This window comes from Doryrhamphus excisus, linkage group LG3 (genome assembly GCF_037039965.1).
Source record: "Doryrhamphus excisus strain RoL-2023G ecotype Guam linkage group LG3, RoL_Dexc_Guam_v1.1, whole genome shotgun sequence".
Classification (NCBI taxonomy): Eukaryota; Metazoa; Chordata; class Actinopteri; order Syngnathiformes; family Syngnathidae; genus Doryrhamphus; species Doryrhamphus excisus.
In genome coordinates this window covers 19,768,006-19,789,304 of record NC_136359.1, presented here as the reverse complement: position 1 = coordinate 19,789,304, position 21,299 = coordinate 19,768,006, and the positions used below count along the sequence as shown (strand labels likewise).

Genomic DNA, 21,299 nt, shown 5'->3' with positions numbered 1-21,299 from the left:
TCACAGGCTGCTGATGGGATATCTCACGGGAAAGACAAAGAAATTTGCTTTCAATCTTGCCGTGGGTCTGCTATACTACGTCCATTCTAGTTTTTCCTACTTGCGTGTAGTCAGCACATCCCATGAAAAAATAAATCTCAGCATCACTGAACATCTGATTATCATATGCGCTGGCTAGTCACATTTAATACACCACACCCTTGCTATGCATCTTCATTCTATTCCAATCACTTTACTTCTCGGTGAGGAAGTCTGTTTTCTATTTCAATTTCTGGCTTTGTTCTGCCTTCAGTAGGGAGAAGGTAGAGGTAGATATGTGTGTGTGTGAGTGTTCGAGGCTGGTTGACGACACTACTCTTACATTAACTTACTTCCTCTTTTCTATCAGCGAGGAGTGTAGCAGGGGGAGGGAGTGGAACTTATCCATGGGCTTTTCATGCCACAGTGATCCCAAGTAATCTAATTCAGTCTTCCCGTTTCTCGCTTGTGTGCCTCTCTCATATTGGTGCATGCAGATTGGAGAGGCCTTGTGCGGCTGTGTGTGCGTGTCTGTGTGTGTATGTTGGATTGACGGACAGAGAAGGAATAAAAGGGGACAGAGGGAAACATAGAATTAATGAGATCTGACTGTATCTGCATGTAGAAGTATTTGTGTTGTGTCTTAATATTGCAGGTTAGATAGAAATGCCCTGCACCTCGGTGAGTTCAAGTGCCAACACTTGAAACCTGAAGTGAGCAACAGCGAAAAAAAATGGAAAAATATACAGTGCCAGGGCAGATCGTTTCAAAGGGATAAAAATATTTTTCATATCATATTAAATCATGTTTTTAAAAGTAATGTGATTTTCAATGTCATGTAAAAGGCTTTTGAATGTATTAAAAAGTAACATAACTCTTCTCATTTACCAATGAATTAATTCAGACTAATGTTATTTGACAATAACACATTGTGGGGTGGAGGCTTTATTCTTTCGACAAAGCATCCCAGGAGAACTGGTATGAAATGAATCAATCCTAAGTGTATTAGTTTGAAGCACCATCAAGGTTTTTTTTTTTATCATTTTCTTAAATCAACTTTTTAAAAATAAAAACGTAGATACCCAAAACATGAAAAGATACACCTACACCCCATCCTCTTCAAGAGCTTTAACACGCTCAAATCATGTTTGAAGTAAGCATTCTTATGAATTATAAATTATCAGTAGAGAGAACTAGTTCTGTGCACGCAGCAGAACAATGCGTAGGTGGAAGAATATGTAGATGGAGTAATATATGTAGTCACATCGCCACACAGAGCAAAAACATCACAAACATTTTGTTGCTTTTAGTTAACTTTTTAACTTTAACTTACAGTACATTTTGTCTTCCAAGCATGATGAAAAATCTTAACGGGGACTCATTATGGTCATTTTTCGGCCCTTTTGTATTGAGCTGTGAACTCCTAAAGAGCAGCTACACACAATAACCAGGACACAAAGCTTTATAGTTCCTCCAAAATATGCACCTATTCAGCTGTATTTCTTGCAACCTCGGCCTCTGTATGCAAGCGCTTTTGCTGCATGACTTATACAAAATAAACAGTTAAGACTTGCTTTTCTGACTCTTCCACACGACAAAGTAATGTTGGAATGTTTGTCGGCTAGTCCAGCTGCATACTGGCCCATGTTCACAAAATAGTCCGGTGTGAAATGCTGTTGACAGATTACAATGCATTTCTTTTGTTGGTAGGGAATCAGGAACTCCCGTATGAGCCATTGCTAGCAAGTAAACGGAGAAGGAGAACTTGGGGAAGGGCAGAGAGATTTGCTGGCTTACAGCAACGCCTAAATAAGGAAGTACGCCCCTCTGTGACATCACAAAGGGGCAGTTTTACCACGCCTTCTGAAACCTAGAGTTTTGAGCCATCTTAAACATCATTTAACACAAGAATACAACATTCTAACTACATTTATAGGTCAGAAAAGTGGAAAAAGCCTATGCCTCATATGCCCCTTATACCCCCTTGAGGCGGCAGTGTGTCAAAGAAAAGGAAAGTCAAATTGACTAGTGAAATTTGACACCATAAAATGCCACATTGCCTACATGCTCAGTCCAAAAGGCTCAAACACTGCAACCATCTTGAAGGATAAAGATGGCATCTGATAGGGACAATGATAACTAAGCAGCGTATTGGTCTTATTAATGAGACTTATTACTCCTCCCAATAAGCCTCGCCCTCGCTTGCAGCACAGTATGCAAGACAAAACCAGGGATAACATTAACGAGTCTTGATTTAATTACAATTTTGATAAATTATTGGATTTAAGTCCTATGTGTTCTGTGTATCATGTGCAGGACTTAGTTGTTAATGCAGGTATACGTTCCGACTTACACCAAAACTCGACTTAGGTTACAGTTATATGAACAGAAGGACCTCCTGTGTATCGGTCCTGAAGAAGTTTGTATTAGCAACTGAGGGAACTGGGCCACGTTGGTCGACGTTTGCTTGTGAGATCTCTTGCAGTTGTTATTCGCAGTAGTGGTGACATTTTGTGTTAAATTACACATGAAGTGTAAACACACACCCCTAATGAGGCTTGACTGTGCCTGTAAACACCACTATGATGGTGTCATGTTCATACAAATAGCGGTACTGCAGAAGGACTTTACCTTATAGCTACTTTTAGTAAGGTAAATCGCTAGTCTAGTTAGGTATCGATCCTTCGGTACCACATCAATATGCAAAATACACATCCATATCTGTTTTTTTAGGTATCATCAGTATCGGCTATATAACTTCCCTTGGTCAGCCGTATCAATTCAAACTGACATGAGCAGTGTACAAGTAAACCACTTTGGGCTTGTTTCTTATAAAGTAGCACCAACTTGTTCATCAAATTCACAATTATTTAAGTTTCAATGTGTTATCACTTGTGTCACTTATACCGTACATGACCCAAATATATGGCTTACTACAAGAGAGGCACAGGCTTCTTATACTCGCTCATAAACACACATGGTTAGCTAATAATGTTGTTTTTTGAATGTAAAGTCAATATTTTGGCAGCAATTGAAATTCAGTATAAAAAGATTTTGGAAGCACAGTGATGTTAATACTTGACAGTTTGAAACTCAATTCAATTTCAATGGAGTAATGCATTTAAAAACACAGTACAAGGGTTTTGTTATTTCGTTTTAGCATGGTATTGTATCAAGAATCATAGAAATTGACAGGTATTGATAATCAAAACGTAGTCCAGTTCAATTATCTCTAAAGTGTATACAGTAATATCAGATTATACAAAAAACCTTGATACATTTTTGTTGGAAATCCAGTTGGGGAAACCAGTGGTGACAACATTGGAGGTAATATTGCATCAAAATGAAAGTAGGCAACGGGCTTATCAAACCCTTCTCTACATGCATATGCACATGCACAGTGCCTCATCTGTTGTAATACACATAAAGCACAATTCATCTTCATGGAGATTGGTGCCTAGATTATACTGCACCAAATTGATTTAGCCAGGTTTAGCAAATTGTTTGTAATATCAGATAACTATGGTGGATTTTGGCACAGTGATAAAAACCTGGATGATTTATCATAAGCCATAAAACCCCCAATGGGCAGAATAATAAGAGTGAAAAAGCTGACACTGTTGGAACTGATATAGATGAGTACATATTTGAGACATTGAAGGAAGTCGTTTTATAGAAACGAGTGGAATTATTTCTTTATTATTTCACAATGGTCCCTGAAACCCCTATAGAACATATTTCTGTATGTCCTTGAGGACGAAGTCTCGCTTAATTCCACTTCCAACCTCAAAAAAAAAAAAACTTTCAAATAATCATGGCTGTTTTGGTAAGAAGCAAGTGTGAGTGCATACAATATATTCCTAGACGAGAGCAAGGCAAGCAAGAGTCTGATACATCAGTGACATGAAAGGATGTGAGAGAAAGAAGTCGAACAATACAACATTAAACATGTAATTTCAATTATCCTGGGAACGCAGTAGTGGATGTGTCACATTCTTTTGCATCCTAGAACTGCCACCCACAAGCGTCTATTATGTTTTACAGCAATAGACACTACTTAGAGAATAACAACGACACTGCAATCCGGTCTGTAGTATGCTGATCAGAAATAGAAACTTAAGTATCTTGGTTTTAGTAATTAGCGCTGATGTCTTTGTCTACATACAGTCGATGTCACCTGATAGCTCCGCAGCTACAGTAAATCAGATGCTACACGCGCCTTGATCGTTCAACAAAGCTGCAGTGATGCAACAAAGACTTGCCATATGAGCTTCTCTTGTTCATCTACGCAAAAGGGCCTGATTTACCCTGCTGAGAGAGACGGAGCTTCAGGCCTACCCTTAGGCCAGAGCCACCCCAGACCCCATCAGAGGGATGTTGCGACCCAAAGTAGTTCTCTTCCAGTCGTGCTCCAAAGCACATTCTCGCAGCTCAAACTTACACGATAGCTCTGTCCTCACACAAGAATCTCTTTTATGTCTAGGTACATCCCACTTACACCACTACTACTGTAATAAAATATATTGTTTCCCAAAGTGTGTTAGTATTTTATTCATAGTACTAGAAAGATAGACTTGAGCCATAGCCCAACAAGCTTCATTTGGATCAGAACTCAATTATACATGTTCACGGATATACAGCGGCTGTATTTGTCTGCATATGCTCTGGTCATATCCATCCATCTATTTTCTATGCCGCTTATCCTCACTTGGGTCACGGGTATGCTGGAGCCTATCCCAGCTGACTTCAGGTGAGAGGCAGGGTACACCCTGGACTGGTCGCCAGCCAATCGCATAAATAAACAAACAATCATTCAGTTGATTTACACACATTATAGCAATCTTTTTTTATAATGTATTGTGCAAAACTATGACAGGACCAACATCAAATTACAAGCACAACATGAATACAGAGCCACCGTGCACCAACCAACATGAGCCAAGATTTAGTGTTTCAGAAAGAACACCATACAAATATCCACATTAGCACTAAATAAGGTCATCAAATCTTGCCTTTATGCATTCCCACATAGTATCAGCATTTGGGACTATGAGGTGAAAGAAAAAGGGGACAATACATTATAGTAGTCTATCTGTACAGCGTGGGACAGAGTTAGAAGGTGGGTTCAAGGACAGTCAAAGTGGGAAAAAACGCTGCTCGCATTACGCATTAAAAAACTGAGGGATTTTTAACTGTATATTATATTTCATTCATTCATTTTCTACCGCTTATCCTCTCGAGGGTCACGTGGGTGCTGGAGCCTATCCCAGCTGTCCTCAGGCGAGAGGTGGGGCACACCCCCGACTGGTCGCCAGCCAATCACAGTATATTATATTTCTTAATGAAATAATGATCCATCCATTTTCTGTATCACGTATCCTCACGAGGGTCGCGGGCATGCTGGAGCCTATCCCAGGGTACAGCCTGGACTGGTGAAATAATGACCCATATTTTGAAAATTGAAATTCCCTTACATAAAATTTGATTTGTAGTACTACAGAGATTTACATTCTGGATAAAAACATATATTTGATTAACTGCGATTTAGTATAAGTTAACTATAAACAAAATGTGATTAATCACGATTAAATATTTTAAACAATTGACAGCCCTCGTACCTATGTACATATTACAGACTTATTGATTGTGGTTAGGGCTCTGGATTTTTGTGTGACTTGTGATTTTTTCGTGAAAATGTATTGAATAATTAAATTTTATGTTTCCAATGAATTTGTGTGTATATCTGTCATGTGCCCACGGTCACTCACCATAGCCAAGGGCACAATGCCTGCCACATCCTCTTGTGCCAATCGGATCTCTGTGTCAGCCTCCTGTGTAGCAGAGCCGCTGGCCGGGTACTCCACCTGCCACGCCATCCAGCGGCTGCCCAGCAGCTCTGGGAAACTTTCCATTTTCATATCCACCTGCAGCACCCTCTGAAGTCCCATGTCAGCCCTAGAAGAGTGCAGAAGAGTTGGCACCGGTTAACGATGAAGCAGATTGTTTGGATACAAATGATGAGCTAAAATGTGAGAGTGTGGTACAGTAACATGAGCTTGTTCAACTCACAGTCTGCACTATTGACGACGGTAGCAGCTAATGAATGTTTCATGTTTCTGTGGCTGGCTACAATCTATTACATTTGACCAAGAGAGATTCTTCAAAATGCCAAGTGCCTTTGGGTTTAACTCTCAGGACACTGTTCTACTTACTCGAATTATATCTTATCTACATTCTGTTTCTCCCACACTTTAACGTAACAAATTACTGAAATTCTCCTCAGTGATTTTTCTCCTCTGTGATTTTTATGTGGCGTCACCCTGACTGTGATGCTGAAGCTTGTCAATAATGCGCTTGTTTGTCATAATGAAGCGTAAATACACAGCATGTTCAGTATCATTTAGAAAGAAGACAGTATCTGATAGTAAAGCTGTAGAGCAGGAAAGGGTCAGCTTTAACAAAGCTCGGAGGCGATGGCACAAGAGCTTTTAGCCATGACTGTCAAATGGCTGATATATGTCATTTGCGGTGCTACAAAATGGCAACTTGTGACAAGAATGCAGAAAAATTATCGCAACTCTAAACATTTCAGTTGATATATTGAATGAGAATGTTGCTTATCTCTGGCCTGGCAGGTTTCTAGCTCGTTAATCGTATGCCCTAAAGGGTGGCTTCCCAACTAAGTGGCCGTTTTCAACTTTTGTCATCAATTACATCATCAGTAAAGTAACATGCAGGGGGTTCTGCCACAGCGCGTTGCTGGCAGGCGCCTAATTAAGAAATATGAAACTGTTTTAATACAAATTTGCTATCATTGCAATCAGAGTGGGCATTACACGACACTCACAATGTTTTTTGAGTTGATGTGACAGGTGGCTCCTATAAATACATGGAAATACAAATGGTGGAGTGGAGTGGATTGAGCATATCAACTTTTGCGTACAAAATTGTCATTTTTCTTTTTAATAAAATGCAAGTGAAAAATTGCCTTTCCTCTCTACTTCTGTGTCAGGTAAAGAAAATGATATTGATATAGAGAGAAAATGCATACAGTATTTGGAACATCTTGGAAAGACAACAGTGTGTAGCAGTGTAAATTATAGATCAAGGCTTAAAACAGGAAAATTATAAATAATAGAAACTGCTTTATTCTGGTACATTCACATCGGTCTAACACTAATTTCACATGCAGTTTATTTTAACAAAATGAAAGACAAAAAATAATATTTTACATATAAATGGAAGTGGATAAATTGAAAAAAATGACATGCAAGCAACTTGTGTCACATTTCATAACGGCGTAGCTGTTAGGTTGTGCAACATTACTGTCTTATGTAACTGCACCACGGTGCTGCAGAAGTGACAGATGACGATTTCAGCTTGCAGACCAGCAAAAGCCAGTAAGTTTGTCAAGAAAAAAATAAAAGGAAATAAATGGTTTATCAGGAAATAAATCAATAAGCACATATGTCAGGACCAAATGGCTTACTTTACCCAGTAAATGCATATTGCAAAAACACAAATTGAAAAGCATACTGTCAACTATACCATGTAAACTTATTATGTTGTACTGTATAACTGTACATTTGTACATATACATGCCACTGGTGTCTACATTGCAACATGGGATATAAGCAGCAGTACCTCCTCTGCACCACCGCTCTGGTCAGACAGCCAGACGCAATGGAATGGTTGATGGACTTTATTAATACACAGTTCAAATGTTCAGCCAGCTGGCTGATTTACCAATGCAGAAAGACATAAACATCTATGCCCATTTCCACAGCAGCTGCCTGAATAGCTTGAATGTGTCCTCACGCGGTACTCTAAGCATTGAACTGTAGTTCTTTTAGTCATGAGTTAGCCGCATCATTTTTTCACCCACAGGGTTGAAAGTGTGTGGAAAAACGGCCCCCAGTCCAAAAATATGGTAGTTTTTAGTTGGTAATAGATGTTTAGTTATCACAACAATGTGGAACTGTAGAGAAGAGAGGAATTGCATGTGTTAAATGACACACATTCCTTATGCACTCAAATGAAGTTGCAGGTGAGCTATGCTGTGAGTTTAACTACATTTGGACTCTTTGCATTTTATTTCTATCATGAATTAGGTGTGTTTTCATTGAAAACATGCAGGGAGTAATTGCATTATAGTCATTCTATGATGCAGCTAGTCTGTGCATGTGTGTGAATTTGTGCATGTAATAGAATAATACAAATAATGATCAAATAAAATATGAAAACATTAAATATTGATATTTGTTCAGGCCGCATGGTGGACGAGTGGTTACCATATACGCCATACAGTCAGGGGATTGTAATCTCCGCTTGGGCATCTCTGTGTGGAGTTTGCATGTTCTCCCCATGCATGCGTGGGTTTTCTCCACAATTCCAAAAACATGACAACTCCAATGAATGTGAGTGTGAACGGTTGTTTGTCTATATGTGCCCTGTCATTGGCTGGCGACCAGTCCAGGGTGTACCCCGCCTCTCGCCCAAAATCACATACGTTATCGTAGAGAGTTAAAAAAGGCCCAAAATAATAATTTGCACAATGAAAGTTGTATTGATTGTGCATAATTACATTGCATCATGAATGGTGTTTCTGATATATTCAAATGTATTTACTGTAAGTATTTACAGTAAGTGCAGTGTATTGACTGAAAGGACCGTCCTACAGTACTTTGCTGCCTAACATGGTTGGCCCGGTCTTTAAATGACTTATATTAGTAAAGGTCCACTGCTCTGCAGTCTGTATGAGTAATTTCTCAACAGTGAAATTTCTTCACATAAGAACAGCTTTAGCTCCAAGGCACCTGAAATATGCCCTAATAAATAAATATGATGACAACGCCGAGATGATTGCACTGCTCATAAGCACCTTTCTGCTTTTCACTTGATCACACTTTTTTTCAGGAAACTGTACGCATTACACAATATGGTACAGCAAAGTGTTTCTGTTGCATCTATGTTGAGGGACAAGTATCTTAACATGAACATTGAATCACAATCAAAAGCATTGAAAATAGGGATGCAACAATACTAATCTGTGCCCACCTCATAACATGATTAAGGCTATGTTGCTCTCCTGATGTATGTAGAAGTGAAACATCTTGCTTTATTCTTTTCCTTCTTATCTATGTGCAAGATAGTAACTGGCAAGCTTAAACAAATCATTTCAAATGAATGGCCCTTCAACGACATTGTAAAATATCCAAAATCAGGCGGCATTTCAACCTTGACAAGGTTATTCTGGTTGTTTGCACAGAAGCGGATAGATTTGGCGAACCGATGTTGTTGACGCTGAAGTGGCATTACCTAACCTACAATTCATATGACATTTGTACGTATTTAGAAGAAGTGTGAATCTGACCTGATTGTGCCAATGCTCAGAAACAATGTACAGTACTGTGAGAAACACAAACACACTTCTGATGGGTTCACACTTAGCATTTAGCACATCACGGAGTCAAAAATAGTCAAGAGTGGAGATTCTGCACTGGACTAATGCAGTCTTTCCAAGTGTATTCTGTTTTTTTAATTCATGCCTCATCTCCATACACAAACCTGTCGCTGTCATAAATTCAGTCTACACAAAGGGAAGTAGTTCATTGTGGCAACTTTAATTGGTGTGTCTTAAAAACCAAAGCTGCTCACAGTAAATGTAGATGACCAATAAATTGTGAAACAGATGGCAAAAAGAGGAGCAATAAACCAACATTTGTACCACACATGGAAAATATACTTGCTGCTTTGTCTGCTGTACTTGATTTTTTTTTTTATGTATGTGACTGAATAGAACCTTTCCTGAATGTTTGCAAATTCCTGGGGTCGGCTGCATGATGTAGGTACTCCGATTTCTTCCCACATTCCAAGAACATGCTAGGTTAATTGGCGACTCCAAACTGTCCATAGGTATGAATGTGAGTGTGACTTTCGCCTAAAGATACCTGGGATAGGCTCCTGCATGCCTGCGACCCGCGTGAGGATAAGCGGTAGAAAATGAATGAATGTACTGGGGTCTAGTTGTATTAGCAACACACATGGTAATACCAGTAGTAGTAGTAATAGTAGTAGACCAAAAACTCATATCCCGATATATTTAGGTTGAATATCTATACACGATATACGTATATCACAATATTTTTTACACAACGTCAGTTCAGACAAAATCCAAGCCAAATGTATGGAGTAAAAATGAACGTGTTTTCTGCCCCAATAAACGGTATATTTTCATGGAAAAATAAATAAAATTCAGCCCATCTATGAAGCTTGAGTGGAAAGGTATTTTTTTTAAATAATTGATTTATAATGACTTTAATAGAATATTCATTGTGTGCCCCTCAACCATTTAACTATACATGAGATAAATGAGTAACAGCTCCAGCTCTGTTTTGCAAATACAAAAAGACTGACTAATAAGCTGCTGTGAACTAGTGACTCTCAGGTACATACAAATTGTTTTTGGCGGCCATTCACATCCTATTAAAAATGTGCTGTCAAAAAGCTGGCATTTGTTTTGTTTTGCTTCTGTAGTCATTCATTACACAGTCTAAAGACCAGAAAAATGCTCTTCGAGGTGATTTAGCTTCATCTTACCCTTAAACAAACTTGTCAGGTCCCTCTTGAATCCTGGCTAAAGAAAACTAGATTTAAAAAGAAAAAGTGAAAGGAGAGCGTTATTAAAAAATCTTCCCTTTAGACGATTCCTCTAGAGAAAGCGCTTTAATTGAAAGAGCTCCTTTTGTCCCGTGATCAAACTCACTGTGTCATTGTGACACTCCTTGTTTAATCCCCACCGATGAAGCCAGAACCATCTGTTCTCCACGTCCAATTGGCTTTCGGGAATAAGAGTTGATGCATAAAGAGCTTTTGTCACACGAATAAAGTGACACTTAAGATTTATTTTTTCACCTAGCGAGGGTATTATTACATCAATAAGAACTTTGGCAGAACATTTGAAGGTCAAGCCAGGTTCTATTTTTTTGTGTATGATTTATGTATAAGCGACAAAGAGTAAATACCATGGGAGGGCTGTGACAAGCCTCAGTTAACTGTGCTGATTCCCCAAAACATGGGATGTTGTATGGAAACAGAATGGCTGATGAAGATGACAATGCAGACGGACGGAACTACAGGAAAAGCTGTGTACAACTGTGTGTGTGCGTGATTGGGGGGGGGGGGCCATGCGCAAAATCCAAATGACTAGTCGAGTGGGAAAAAAACTTTAAATTTATGGGTTCAGTGGTGCTTGAAACTCTACTGTTGGCATGCCCTGTCAGCTGGAACCAGGAAAAACCAGTCAGTACAATGAAGCCAGAACACACTGTACACACACAGGGGGCTATGCTGGACTTTACATTAGCAGGCATAAGCAAACGTTCGCTGGTTATACGCATGAATGATCAGCTTAAATTTGTATAGCCAGTCAAAATGTCCAGTGGGAAACATTGCAACACACACAAGATCTTGTAGGGTCAGGCTTGAGCATTCAGCAAGGGTTGTTACCACCATAGCACAGTTGTCTCTCCACCACAAACCACCCAAACACTAATATCATATATTAAATCTTGGATCTTATTTATGTCTTTGGCTTATATTCACTGATTATATATACTGTATTGGGTAATACTTGAGTGCTCCGATCGATCGCCCACAGAACATCGGCCGATACTTGCTTTAAAATGGCGATCCTTTGCGCCAACCTGCTGCAGCATTTAGAACAGGCATGTCTGCCGTGTGTGGGACTTCCTGTCATGTCAGAGTAACTGTTTTGCACCCTGCAAAACATGCTTCAAAAATGTGTCACTGTGGTGGCAAGCATATAGTTCATATCCATATCAACTGGATTTGATGCGGAGGTCTCATGTTTCAAGCAGCTCTGTGTCTTCTGCTGTGTTTTTAGTGTTAAATGGTGCTTTATTTATTAGTTTCTTATTGTTTTTGTGCCATACCAACACCTAAGCAGCCCAACATCAACACCCAACGAATGTACAGCTATGAATGTTCATCTTTGCCGTTTGCTACATTGTTAACACTCGGGGAGCAGCTGCTAGTTTTGAGCACCCCTTCACAATCAGAGACTGCATAGCGGGAGTGAACAACAAAAAAGACGTGTATCAACAATGTGATAGAAGTGCTGGGACTGGGACCAGTCCACGGTGTAACCCCCCTGAGGCTGCAGCCCTAATAAAGAAAATAGATGGATGGATAATTTAAAATTTATTATGGTGCTGTATAAAGGCAAAATCATAAAGGCTCTGTCACTGTCCAAATACTTCCTGACCTAACTGTTTGTGTGTGTTTGCTCACACTTGCAATGGCACAGCATGGATTTGTTCCTGTCAACAACACCCACACATTATCAAATATATTGTCTAATCACTCATCCATGCTATCTAACTCGAATTCGAACAAGTCATGACTTTTGTTGAAAATATGCAAATGCTGCATGTTTCCACTATATTTAGAAGATACAGACAGTCAAATGCACAACAGGGCACACACAGACACACAATTTCTATTCTACTGTTAATATGGTTGAGAGCAGCATTTTAACATTGTGATCTTTCCAATTAAAAAAAACATGCATTATTATACTACGTAGTTGTAGTTTGAGTATTGTACTGAAGAAAAAGTTCCCCTACCACTGTATTTTTATAGGACACCGAGGTCTCATCAATATACATGTCATTGAAGAAACACATGAGGGGAAGCAAAAAAGAGCCAAAGGGTAGGAAGCGGGGGGTTGCACAGTTGAGGAGTGAAAGTGGAAAGCACTCGTAGACGTGTATCCCCAAAGGACATGTGCAATTCAACCTTTCCAGGATAAAAAGAAAGTGGTGACAGCGAGAGAAGGCGTAATCTTCTCCTGAAACACTGTCAAATAATGGTAAGGCAGGAATGAGAATGATTGTGATGAATGTGCTAGGACCAACAATGGTGGCTTTGTGGGCTCTTGCATATGCAAACATTTATTGAGGTTTAGTGGCCGCTGGAGGTTTGGATAGACATTTATACCAGAATGAAGAACAGACTTGGAAAACAATGCCATTAAAATTGATATGTAAACCAAAACGGATGTCTAAAATGTGGAGAACTGATTTTGTTTTCATTTTCCTCGTACTTTATATAGCCTCTTTCCTATGCTTTCTAGCTATGCACAACCTCCAGCAAAGCACCCACTGGCAGATGTCACAACCCCCAAAATCAGCCTGTCAATACTTGTCAAGCAAGCATATCTGATTAAATTTTAAACACTGCACTGGTTTGTCAGAGCATGATGACACATTTGCATGTATGTGTGAGTGCCTCAGATATGTGCAGATTTGCTATATTTAAACCGTTTTCTTTGCATAGACTTTTCTGAAAGATACAATCAAGCATTCTGGCACATCCTTCATATTGCTACCATTTCTTCCAACATACTAAAGCAATAACATTGATTTATGACATGTCAACCCATATTCATTTACAGGTCTCTAAACTGGCTCAACCAAAGAAGAGATGGCAAACCAGATTGTTATGTGAAACTCATCTCTTTTAAAGTATACAACCATAGTGCTATGCCCTTATAAATGTAATACAAGCTGCACACATAGGCAGATATAGCTATTTCCTGTACCATTCCTGGTACGGAACCTTTTTCGCATGAATAAAGAGAGAGTGGATTGACATCCTCCTCTTCATCCTTACTGGCAAGGCATTACAGTATGTGAAATATCTGTCTGTAATGCCACATAACGTTATATTGCCTTTTTGTATATTATTGATTGTGTAATTGTGACATGATAGAAGTGGATTAAGTCCTACTGTAGTGTATTATGTCCCTACTGTAGGCAAGGGCACCAAATGCACCACCGAACAATGATTTTGTTTAATTATGCTAATTTTCAGTCCTTTGTATTGAGTTGTGGACTCCTATAGAGCAGCTAGACGGGATAACCCGCAGAGAAAGCTTTCTAGATCTTCCAGAATCTGCACCTATTCCAGCTATATTTTCCTCGTATTTCCAAAGCCGGTTTTAATTTATTCCACCCACGGCTAACTTTTGGCCACGCCCACTTCACTGTGATAGATCCCGCTCAGCTTGTACAGCTTGTACTTGCGCATGCCCATATAAGGAAGTCACACTGACTGGATGGAGCCGGTGACTTCTCACAAGGTATTAGAAAAAACTCTCTGAAACGGAGTGTTCAGAGCCATCCCAAACTTCTTTCAGGGCTCACTTCCAAATGCCTAAACTTCATTATCTGAAACTTTAGCATCGTTTAACACAATGATACAACATTCTAACTACATTTATAGGTCAGAAAAGTTAAAAAAGCATAATAGATCCCCTTTAAAGCGATGAAAATGAACATATTTTATATGTATATTTGTTGCTCAGCTTGCCGCCAATTGCCTTGAGGGCATATTATTTCCGAGCTAACAAAATCTCATCTAAGAGTTAATGAAATGCACCATGGAAAGACTAAATACTATTTCTATATATTGCAACATTAGGATCCATCAGTGGAAGTAAGCTCCATGGTGTAATGGATCCCTAATGAGAGTAGTTATCATCACTGGTGACCTCAGATGTGCAGCAGACATCAGTTACATTCCCAGTTAGCCGCACTAAATATTTGTCTCATTTACAGGAACACAATCTAAATAGCACAGGGCAATGAAATCAAATGTACAATTTCCCATCCAAAGCTGGATGATAGGGTTTAAGAGGCTGTTGGCTGATCAATGCACACACTAGGGGGCAGCAGACACTGAGCCCTGAGGGAGAGATGGCTCTGTGCGTGGTTGGGTTGTGTATGTGGGGGAAGTGTCCTTGCACCTTTCAGTGCTATGACTTTAGATAAACCCAAGTCCTTAAAGATTTCCAAACCACCGAGGACAAGGCAACAGAACTAGAAGAACCCCCAGATCCCACTGACCTGAAGGTGTGAAATGATCAGATCAATAGTACTATATTTTAATCCAGGGTTGCCACCCTGTGAAAAGTTAAGCGCTGGCTCTGTGTGACACAAAATGAGTTGACAACTGACAGGGTGGATCAGTTCAATAAAACAACTTGAGCTTTGCAAACAGGTCAGTGGTAAATAAGGACGATGCAGCCAGATGTCTAATTTGCTGGAGCAGCAGAATGCGGGCCAGCATCATATGAAATACTGTCACGGAAATCCAAATGAAAGGTATTTCACCTCACATAACATGTCCGGTCCTTAAAAATCTTATGCCCAATACACACAGACACACACATGAATCGCACATTAGGAATTATAATCGCAACAGAAACACAAATAAAAACAAACATAAGATTTATGAATCCAAAGTGTTTTGTTTCATATAACTACTGTCAAATTCAAATTGTGAGGGCATGATTGACTTTTACCTGACTAGCGTCCCATGAATCACAGGAAGCGAGGAAGTGGTGCATGTCTACAAAACTCCTCAACTGATCCAAGTGGACAATATATGTACATACAATGTACTGTTTAGACAATATGGGTGCGCCGATCGATCGGTCACAGATAGGTATCGGCTGATATCAGGACGGTACCGACATCGGCCGATACTTGTTTTAAAACGCAGCCCCCCTCCACCAACCAGCTCCGCTGCAGCATTCAGAACAAGCATGTCTGCCGTGTATGATATAAATGAGCGGCTAAAGCCCCGGACCGCACCCGCTGTAAAATTTGGGGATGGTTACCACCTCAGTATGGATTTGGGAACATGCAGACAATATGTAGTACTATGTAGCACAGGAGGTACTGTCATTGTGTGTGGGGCTGCGTTGGATGATGTGTGACGCACGACTAGTGTGACGACTGAGCGTTTGTGCCACGCTTGAAACAAGCATTGTGCACACTGATATCAATATTATTGATATTGTTGCATCAGCTGCATCTGTGCATCAAATGGCAGCGGATGCAGCTGGAGGGACCCAGCAGAGGCCAGCAAACCTGCTTTTCATTCAAGTTTTCAGTTAATAATGTGACAAGACTAGAAAAAAATGCTTTGTGAAATACAAAATGTGAGTTGTGGATACCAGCATTTTGTTAAATGTTCTGGTAAAGCAATCATATTGGCATATTGGTTTGTTTTTAAATAAACTATGAAAATAAATGTTCCAATAATGAGTAGCTCTTGGCCATTTTCATTTTGTACAAGTAGCTCTCACAAGAAAAAACCTTGGGACTTCTAATATAGCCAGTAGTACATTTAAACATTTACACTGCAAGTATGTGATCGGTATTGGTATCGGTATCGGAAGCATAAAATCCTGATCGGAACAACCCGTATTTACAAAATTTGGAGATGACATAGAGAACTTGCAAAACATGGACGTTCCTGGCTGTAACAAAATTCTGAAGCATTTTGCAATGAAGGAGGGGGTTGGGGGTGCCTCCACAGAGCCTCGGGTGCAGAAACGAGACATTGATCCATAATTGGAAGCGCTCAGTCATAAAATCTGAAGAATAATTAAAGTAAGAGAGCTTTAACGGCCCATTTACATATTCTGTGGCAGCAGCCCACCACCGTCTGCAAGAGATGAACCGCTGATCCGGAAAAAGTTGAAGGGTTGAGTCAGATCACAAAATGATAGACTAATGACAAGTGTCTGGACATATCAACATCAGCCACTTGTCTAGTGCATACACTTACAGTATGGTGGGGTGAAAAAATGCAGTATGTATCTTTATTTAACTCAATCTCTTTAATTATCTTGGCTAAAAGGATGTTATGGTCTTTGCAGAAAGACATGCTTGTCACCAGACTAAGAAGACACGTACGCTGATAAAGTACATCTGTCTGCCCACCTATCCTATAGATGGCATTAACTGCACTCAACACAGTACTTTTTTTAAACCGAAGCTCTCTGTACTGAGAGCAGTTAAATGACTTGCCCACTTGGCACAAATGGAACTGGATTCTAGCAGAAATATGTTTTTGTATTGAACGTTATTGTGCTCTTAAAAGGTAAAATCTGAAATAATTGTATTGGATTAAATGGGTGCTCTCCTTAAATTCTGCAGTGAACTAGTTATGGCAAAAATCTGAGTGTTCTTGTCTAAAATTGTCCAACAACCCCTCTGCAGATAGCAATGAGGGTAGTGTAGTCATTGTTCAGCTACGGCGCTCTTGGGTATCTTTTGGATATGACCTTCACAAGAACAGCAGAGCATTATAAGTTTGTGCTTTTGGGTTTATGCGTGCACTTGTGCTGATTCTAGCTGGACGAGAAAACATCTACAAAAAGTAGCTTCTCATCTGGCGTGTGTCCACTGTGTTGAGTTCTCAGGCTCCAGCTGCTCATCGTCTCTTTTGGCCCACAGAGGTGTACACATGCTCTGATTACATGTCAGAGCTGGTAAGTGTTGTGCCACTAGCAGCGGGGTACAGCGGAGGGCTGCCAAGTATAGCATCCTATGTTTCACTGAGTGTTGTCTGCTGAGCACAGTTTCATTTTCAAACTGTTAGCCAAGGAATGGACCAAGGAGGACAGAAAAGGATTGCATGCTCTGACATTTCCCCTTGCATTCCAGCACGTGTGTGGTCTGCACAATGTATATTTTCAATGAGCAAGATGCTACCGCCATTCTTTGTCTGGTCAGACCATAAAACATTTGTCCAGAAGGCATCTTGTTTGTCATGTGGGCAGTTGTAAGTTTCCCAGTCAAGCTTGACTGTGTTGATTTTGGAGCAGGGATTTCGTTATTGGTTGGCACCATCTCAGTCCATGGTGATGTAAAACTGTCTATACTGTCCTGTCCACAGTGACATTGGTATTCTAGTAATTTTCCTGTTCATGGTAAGCTTGAGCCCCTACTGGTTCCTAGGTGATTACCATTTCATTTTATATGAGTATTGGTCTTCTTCCAGACCTCGGCAAAGTGGTGACCCATACAAATAACTTTTACCTACACAAAGGTTTTTTTTTTGGAAATGATGATGATGAAGTCTTCAATTGATTACAAATGTGTCCAAAAGACTTGTGAAAATCTACAAATCTCCTTCATAGATTTCAACAGACGATCTTGGGCTTCCCAGTCGTTCTGAATATTGTACGAGCCAATGAGTGCTGTCAAACAAATCATTTTTGCTGCCTAAGAATATCACTATCTAGCCAATGATCCAAAGGACCCCCCTGCCGGGAACCTCACTGAGCCAAGAAGGCTTTGGCTGCTATGACTTTATAGCCAAGTTGTGCAAATAATAAAATGCCCTGCGTTCTGTAACTTTTCCCACTTGAATATTTTTACTTTTGCAAGTACAAAAATAACATCAAAATTGCTTGTATTGTAGCCTTCCAAATAGTGGTAGCTATAATCTAATCCCCCAGAGGATTAACCTCGAACTCTGAGAGCAGGATATTCTCTCATAAACCTTAATAAATCTGAAACACATGAACTCTTAGGGACACATGCAAACCACAATCTGTCTCTCCTCTGCTGCACATAAAGTGTTTGGAACATAGCGCTGGGCACGATTTACATGCTGACAACATTCACAGCAGAAATACCGACAAGCAGTTATTCATGTCATTCATTTGTCATTGTGACAAAATGTTCAGGACAGCATCAATACACAATGCAACGTGAAAGGGCAGTATTGTAGCAACATGGAGTAGTACATAACATAGTGTAGTTATCAGGTTTATTCCTATTAAAGTACAAGACTAATTCATACGTCCATCCATTCTCCTCCGCTCAACTGGGTCCGGGTCGCGGGGGCAGCAGTCTCAGTAGGGAAGCCCGGATTTCCCGGTCGCCAGGCACCTCCTCCAGCTCCACCGGGAGGACACCAAAGCTTTCCCAGGCCTGCTGTGGGACACAATCCCTCCAGCGTGTCCTAGGTCTTCCACGGGGCCTTCTCCCAGCTGGGCATGCCCGGATTACCTCACCAGGGAGGCGTCTGGGATGCCTCCCGGACTAGATGCCCGAGAACTGGCTCATCTTGATGTGAAGGAGAAGCGGCTCTACTCTGAGCCCCTCCCAGATGACTGGGCCCTCACCCTATTTCTTAGGGTGAGTGCAGCTACCCCATGGTGGAAAATCATTTCAGCCGCTTGCATCCATGATCTCGTTCTTTTGGTCACGACCCAAAGCTCATGCCCATGATAATATTATCAGGCACCTTGTCGATTTTTGAGAAAATTAAAAGGCTTTTAAGTGCGCCTTATAGTGTGGAAAATACAGTATAATAGATCTTCACTTAGTGCACTTAGTACATTTTACCTTGTTTGCTGTTAGAAGTAAGACAAGCGAAGATAGGCCATGGTAAAGAGAGCGGGGGAAAACACACCACACCTTATCTGAAGTGGACCGTCACTGTAATGAGTGGACTGCTGTCCCCTGGCTGGGTGTGGTGTGAGGGATTAATGAAGTGGTGACTCACCGGGGAAATCCATCTGCACCCAAGCAGTCCTAATGAACTACTAAGGCCCAGCCATGGCACATTTACTGAAACCTCCGCTTATGGCTTATGACATGCTGAGGAAGCAGGACTGCCTTTGTTTTGAATGGCCCTGCATTTAATGGTGACAAAGTGAACTTTTCAATCTACTAGAGTGCACTCTAGAGTAACATTATTAGTGCCACACATCGGAACTTCCTATAAAGACATATTTAGATTTTTGTATGTATTGTTGCATCATTACTGGAAATCTCATTTTGTCAGGATGCCACATTTTCTTTAATGAAAATATGTGGTAGGATGGCCATACTTCTTCATGCAGGGGCAAAGCTAATCCTCCAAAACACATCACATTTCTCATTTGGCTGCGTGTAACAGAATGACAAGTAGCAAACACCACGCATTGTATGATAAGGGAATGCTAAGTCCCTTTCTATTCAGTGCAGTACAGTTGCTTTGCATTTCACGTGACAAGCGTGTGATTTGATGATGTAACACACAAAAAAAAAACAAGGTCACTGACAGAAAACCAGAAAGACACTTGTATATGTTTGGGGCTTATACTGTACATCATACTATACTGTATATTTGCACCTTACTCTTAAATCAGAGCAATTCAAACACAAAATGTACTAACATTTGGTGATCATTCATTTCTAGGCTGCTTTCATTGTCACCAGAGTAATAGTAATACTGCTAGCCTTTCCCTCAGTACCACCATTTATTTATTTGGGGCGAACTGGCACTATCTGGCGCCAGCCCAGTGGACTCCTAGCATCATTGCCGCAACTTGGCACGCGCCATTTACATTCCAGTGGATTCCAATTGGCTGATTGTTTGCGACATTTGCTTCCACTTAGTGGACATTTTGCATCACTTGCATCAAGCAATCAGCGCCAAACTCTATTTTTGCCACTGTTACGGACCACCACGAACCATTTGGGAGGCAGTTTGAGCCACTGCACGCCATTAGGCACCTTATTGGTGACACAGCAAATTGCATTGCCGTGAACTGGCACCAACTGGCGCCGGCCCAGTCGACTCCGAGCATTAGCAAGACGTAATGTGCACCGCACTCAATGATGACGGCATGGCATAAGCATCAGCTGTCGACAATGGAATTAGTTTTAAGTCAGTGAATAAACTTACACACAAAGTGACCCATCTGTTTAGCTGAGCTCATGAAGGTGTTTGTGGTTTGTGTGTATGGGGGGTTGCTTAGCAGAGGTATGGGGGCTGCATGTCTGCATGATGGTACACCATATCCAATTATACCCAATTATTCAGCATCGTTTTTTCTAGGCCATAGTACGAGGTCCCCTTCCAATGTTGAGTGTGTGTATACGTATGTGTCTACTAATAAGGGGGCCATTACTGACGACATATACTGTATGCTTGCTGGTGTCATTAGTTCAGCCACGAACAGCTGCCCACCCTGAGGCGCTATGTTTGATGTGTAAATGATGCACATGCGATGTGATGTTACACTTTAAAATAAAAGGGGACAGTTTAGACTTTAGAGCAGGGGTGCTCATTAAGTCGATCGCGATCTACCGGTTGATCACGGAGGTGGTACTGGTCGATCGCTGGTCGATCGCGGCGTGACATTAAAAAAATATCATCCGAGCATCAATGCCGTCACTTGATTGATATACAGGGCAGCCATTCAGATGACAACTGAATGTTACCCTTCGGGTGACCAATCAAATCAAACAACGTGTGCAGTAGTGCAGTAGAACTTACGATGTCAGCCTATCAGCCATCCCCGTTACTTGATTGACATACAGGACAATCAGTCAGATGACAACTGAATTTTGACCTTTAGGTCACCGCTCATGTGTAAACAACGATGCAAAGTGCTAAGCTAA

At 40.6% G+C, this 21,299-nt stretch overlaps 1 protein-coding gene across 5 annotated transcripts in view; it reads right to left on the bottom strand.

Moving 5' to 3' along the window:
- The window catches only part of LOC131128529 (transmembrane protein 132C), a 108,725-nt gene that overhangs the window by 39,071 nt on the left and 48,355 nt on the right, over nucleotides 1-21,299 (bottom strand). For 3 of the 5 annotated variants that reach the window (XM_058071450.2, XM_058071451.2, XM_058071452.2), the window contains one exon: nucleotides 5,787-5,973. In XM_058071450.2, the coding sequence (XP_057927433.2) occupies nucleotides 5,787-5,973 (187 nt within the window). Of the gene's footprint in view, nucleotides 1-4,325; nucleotides 4,511-5,786; nucleotides 5,974-10,617; nucleotides 10,767-21,299 lie in introns of those variants that run through there. The other 2 variants (XM_058071454.2, XM_058071455.2) reach the window with 2 other exon arrangements.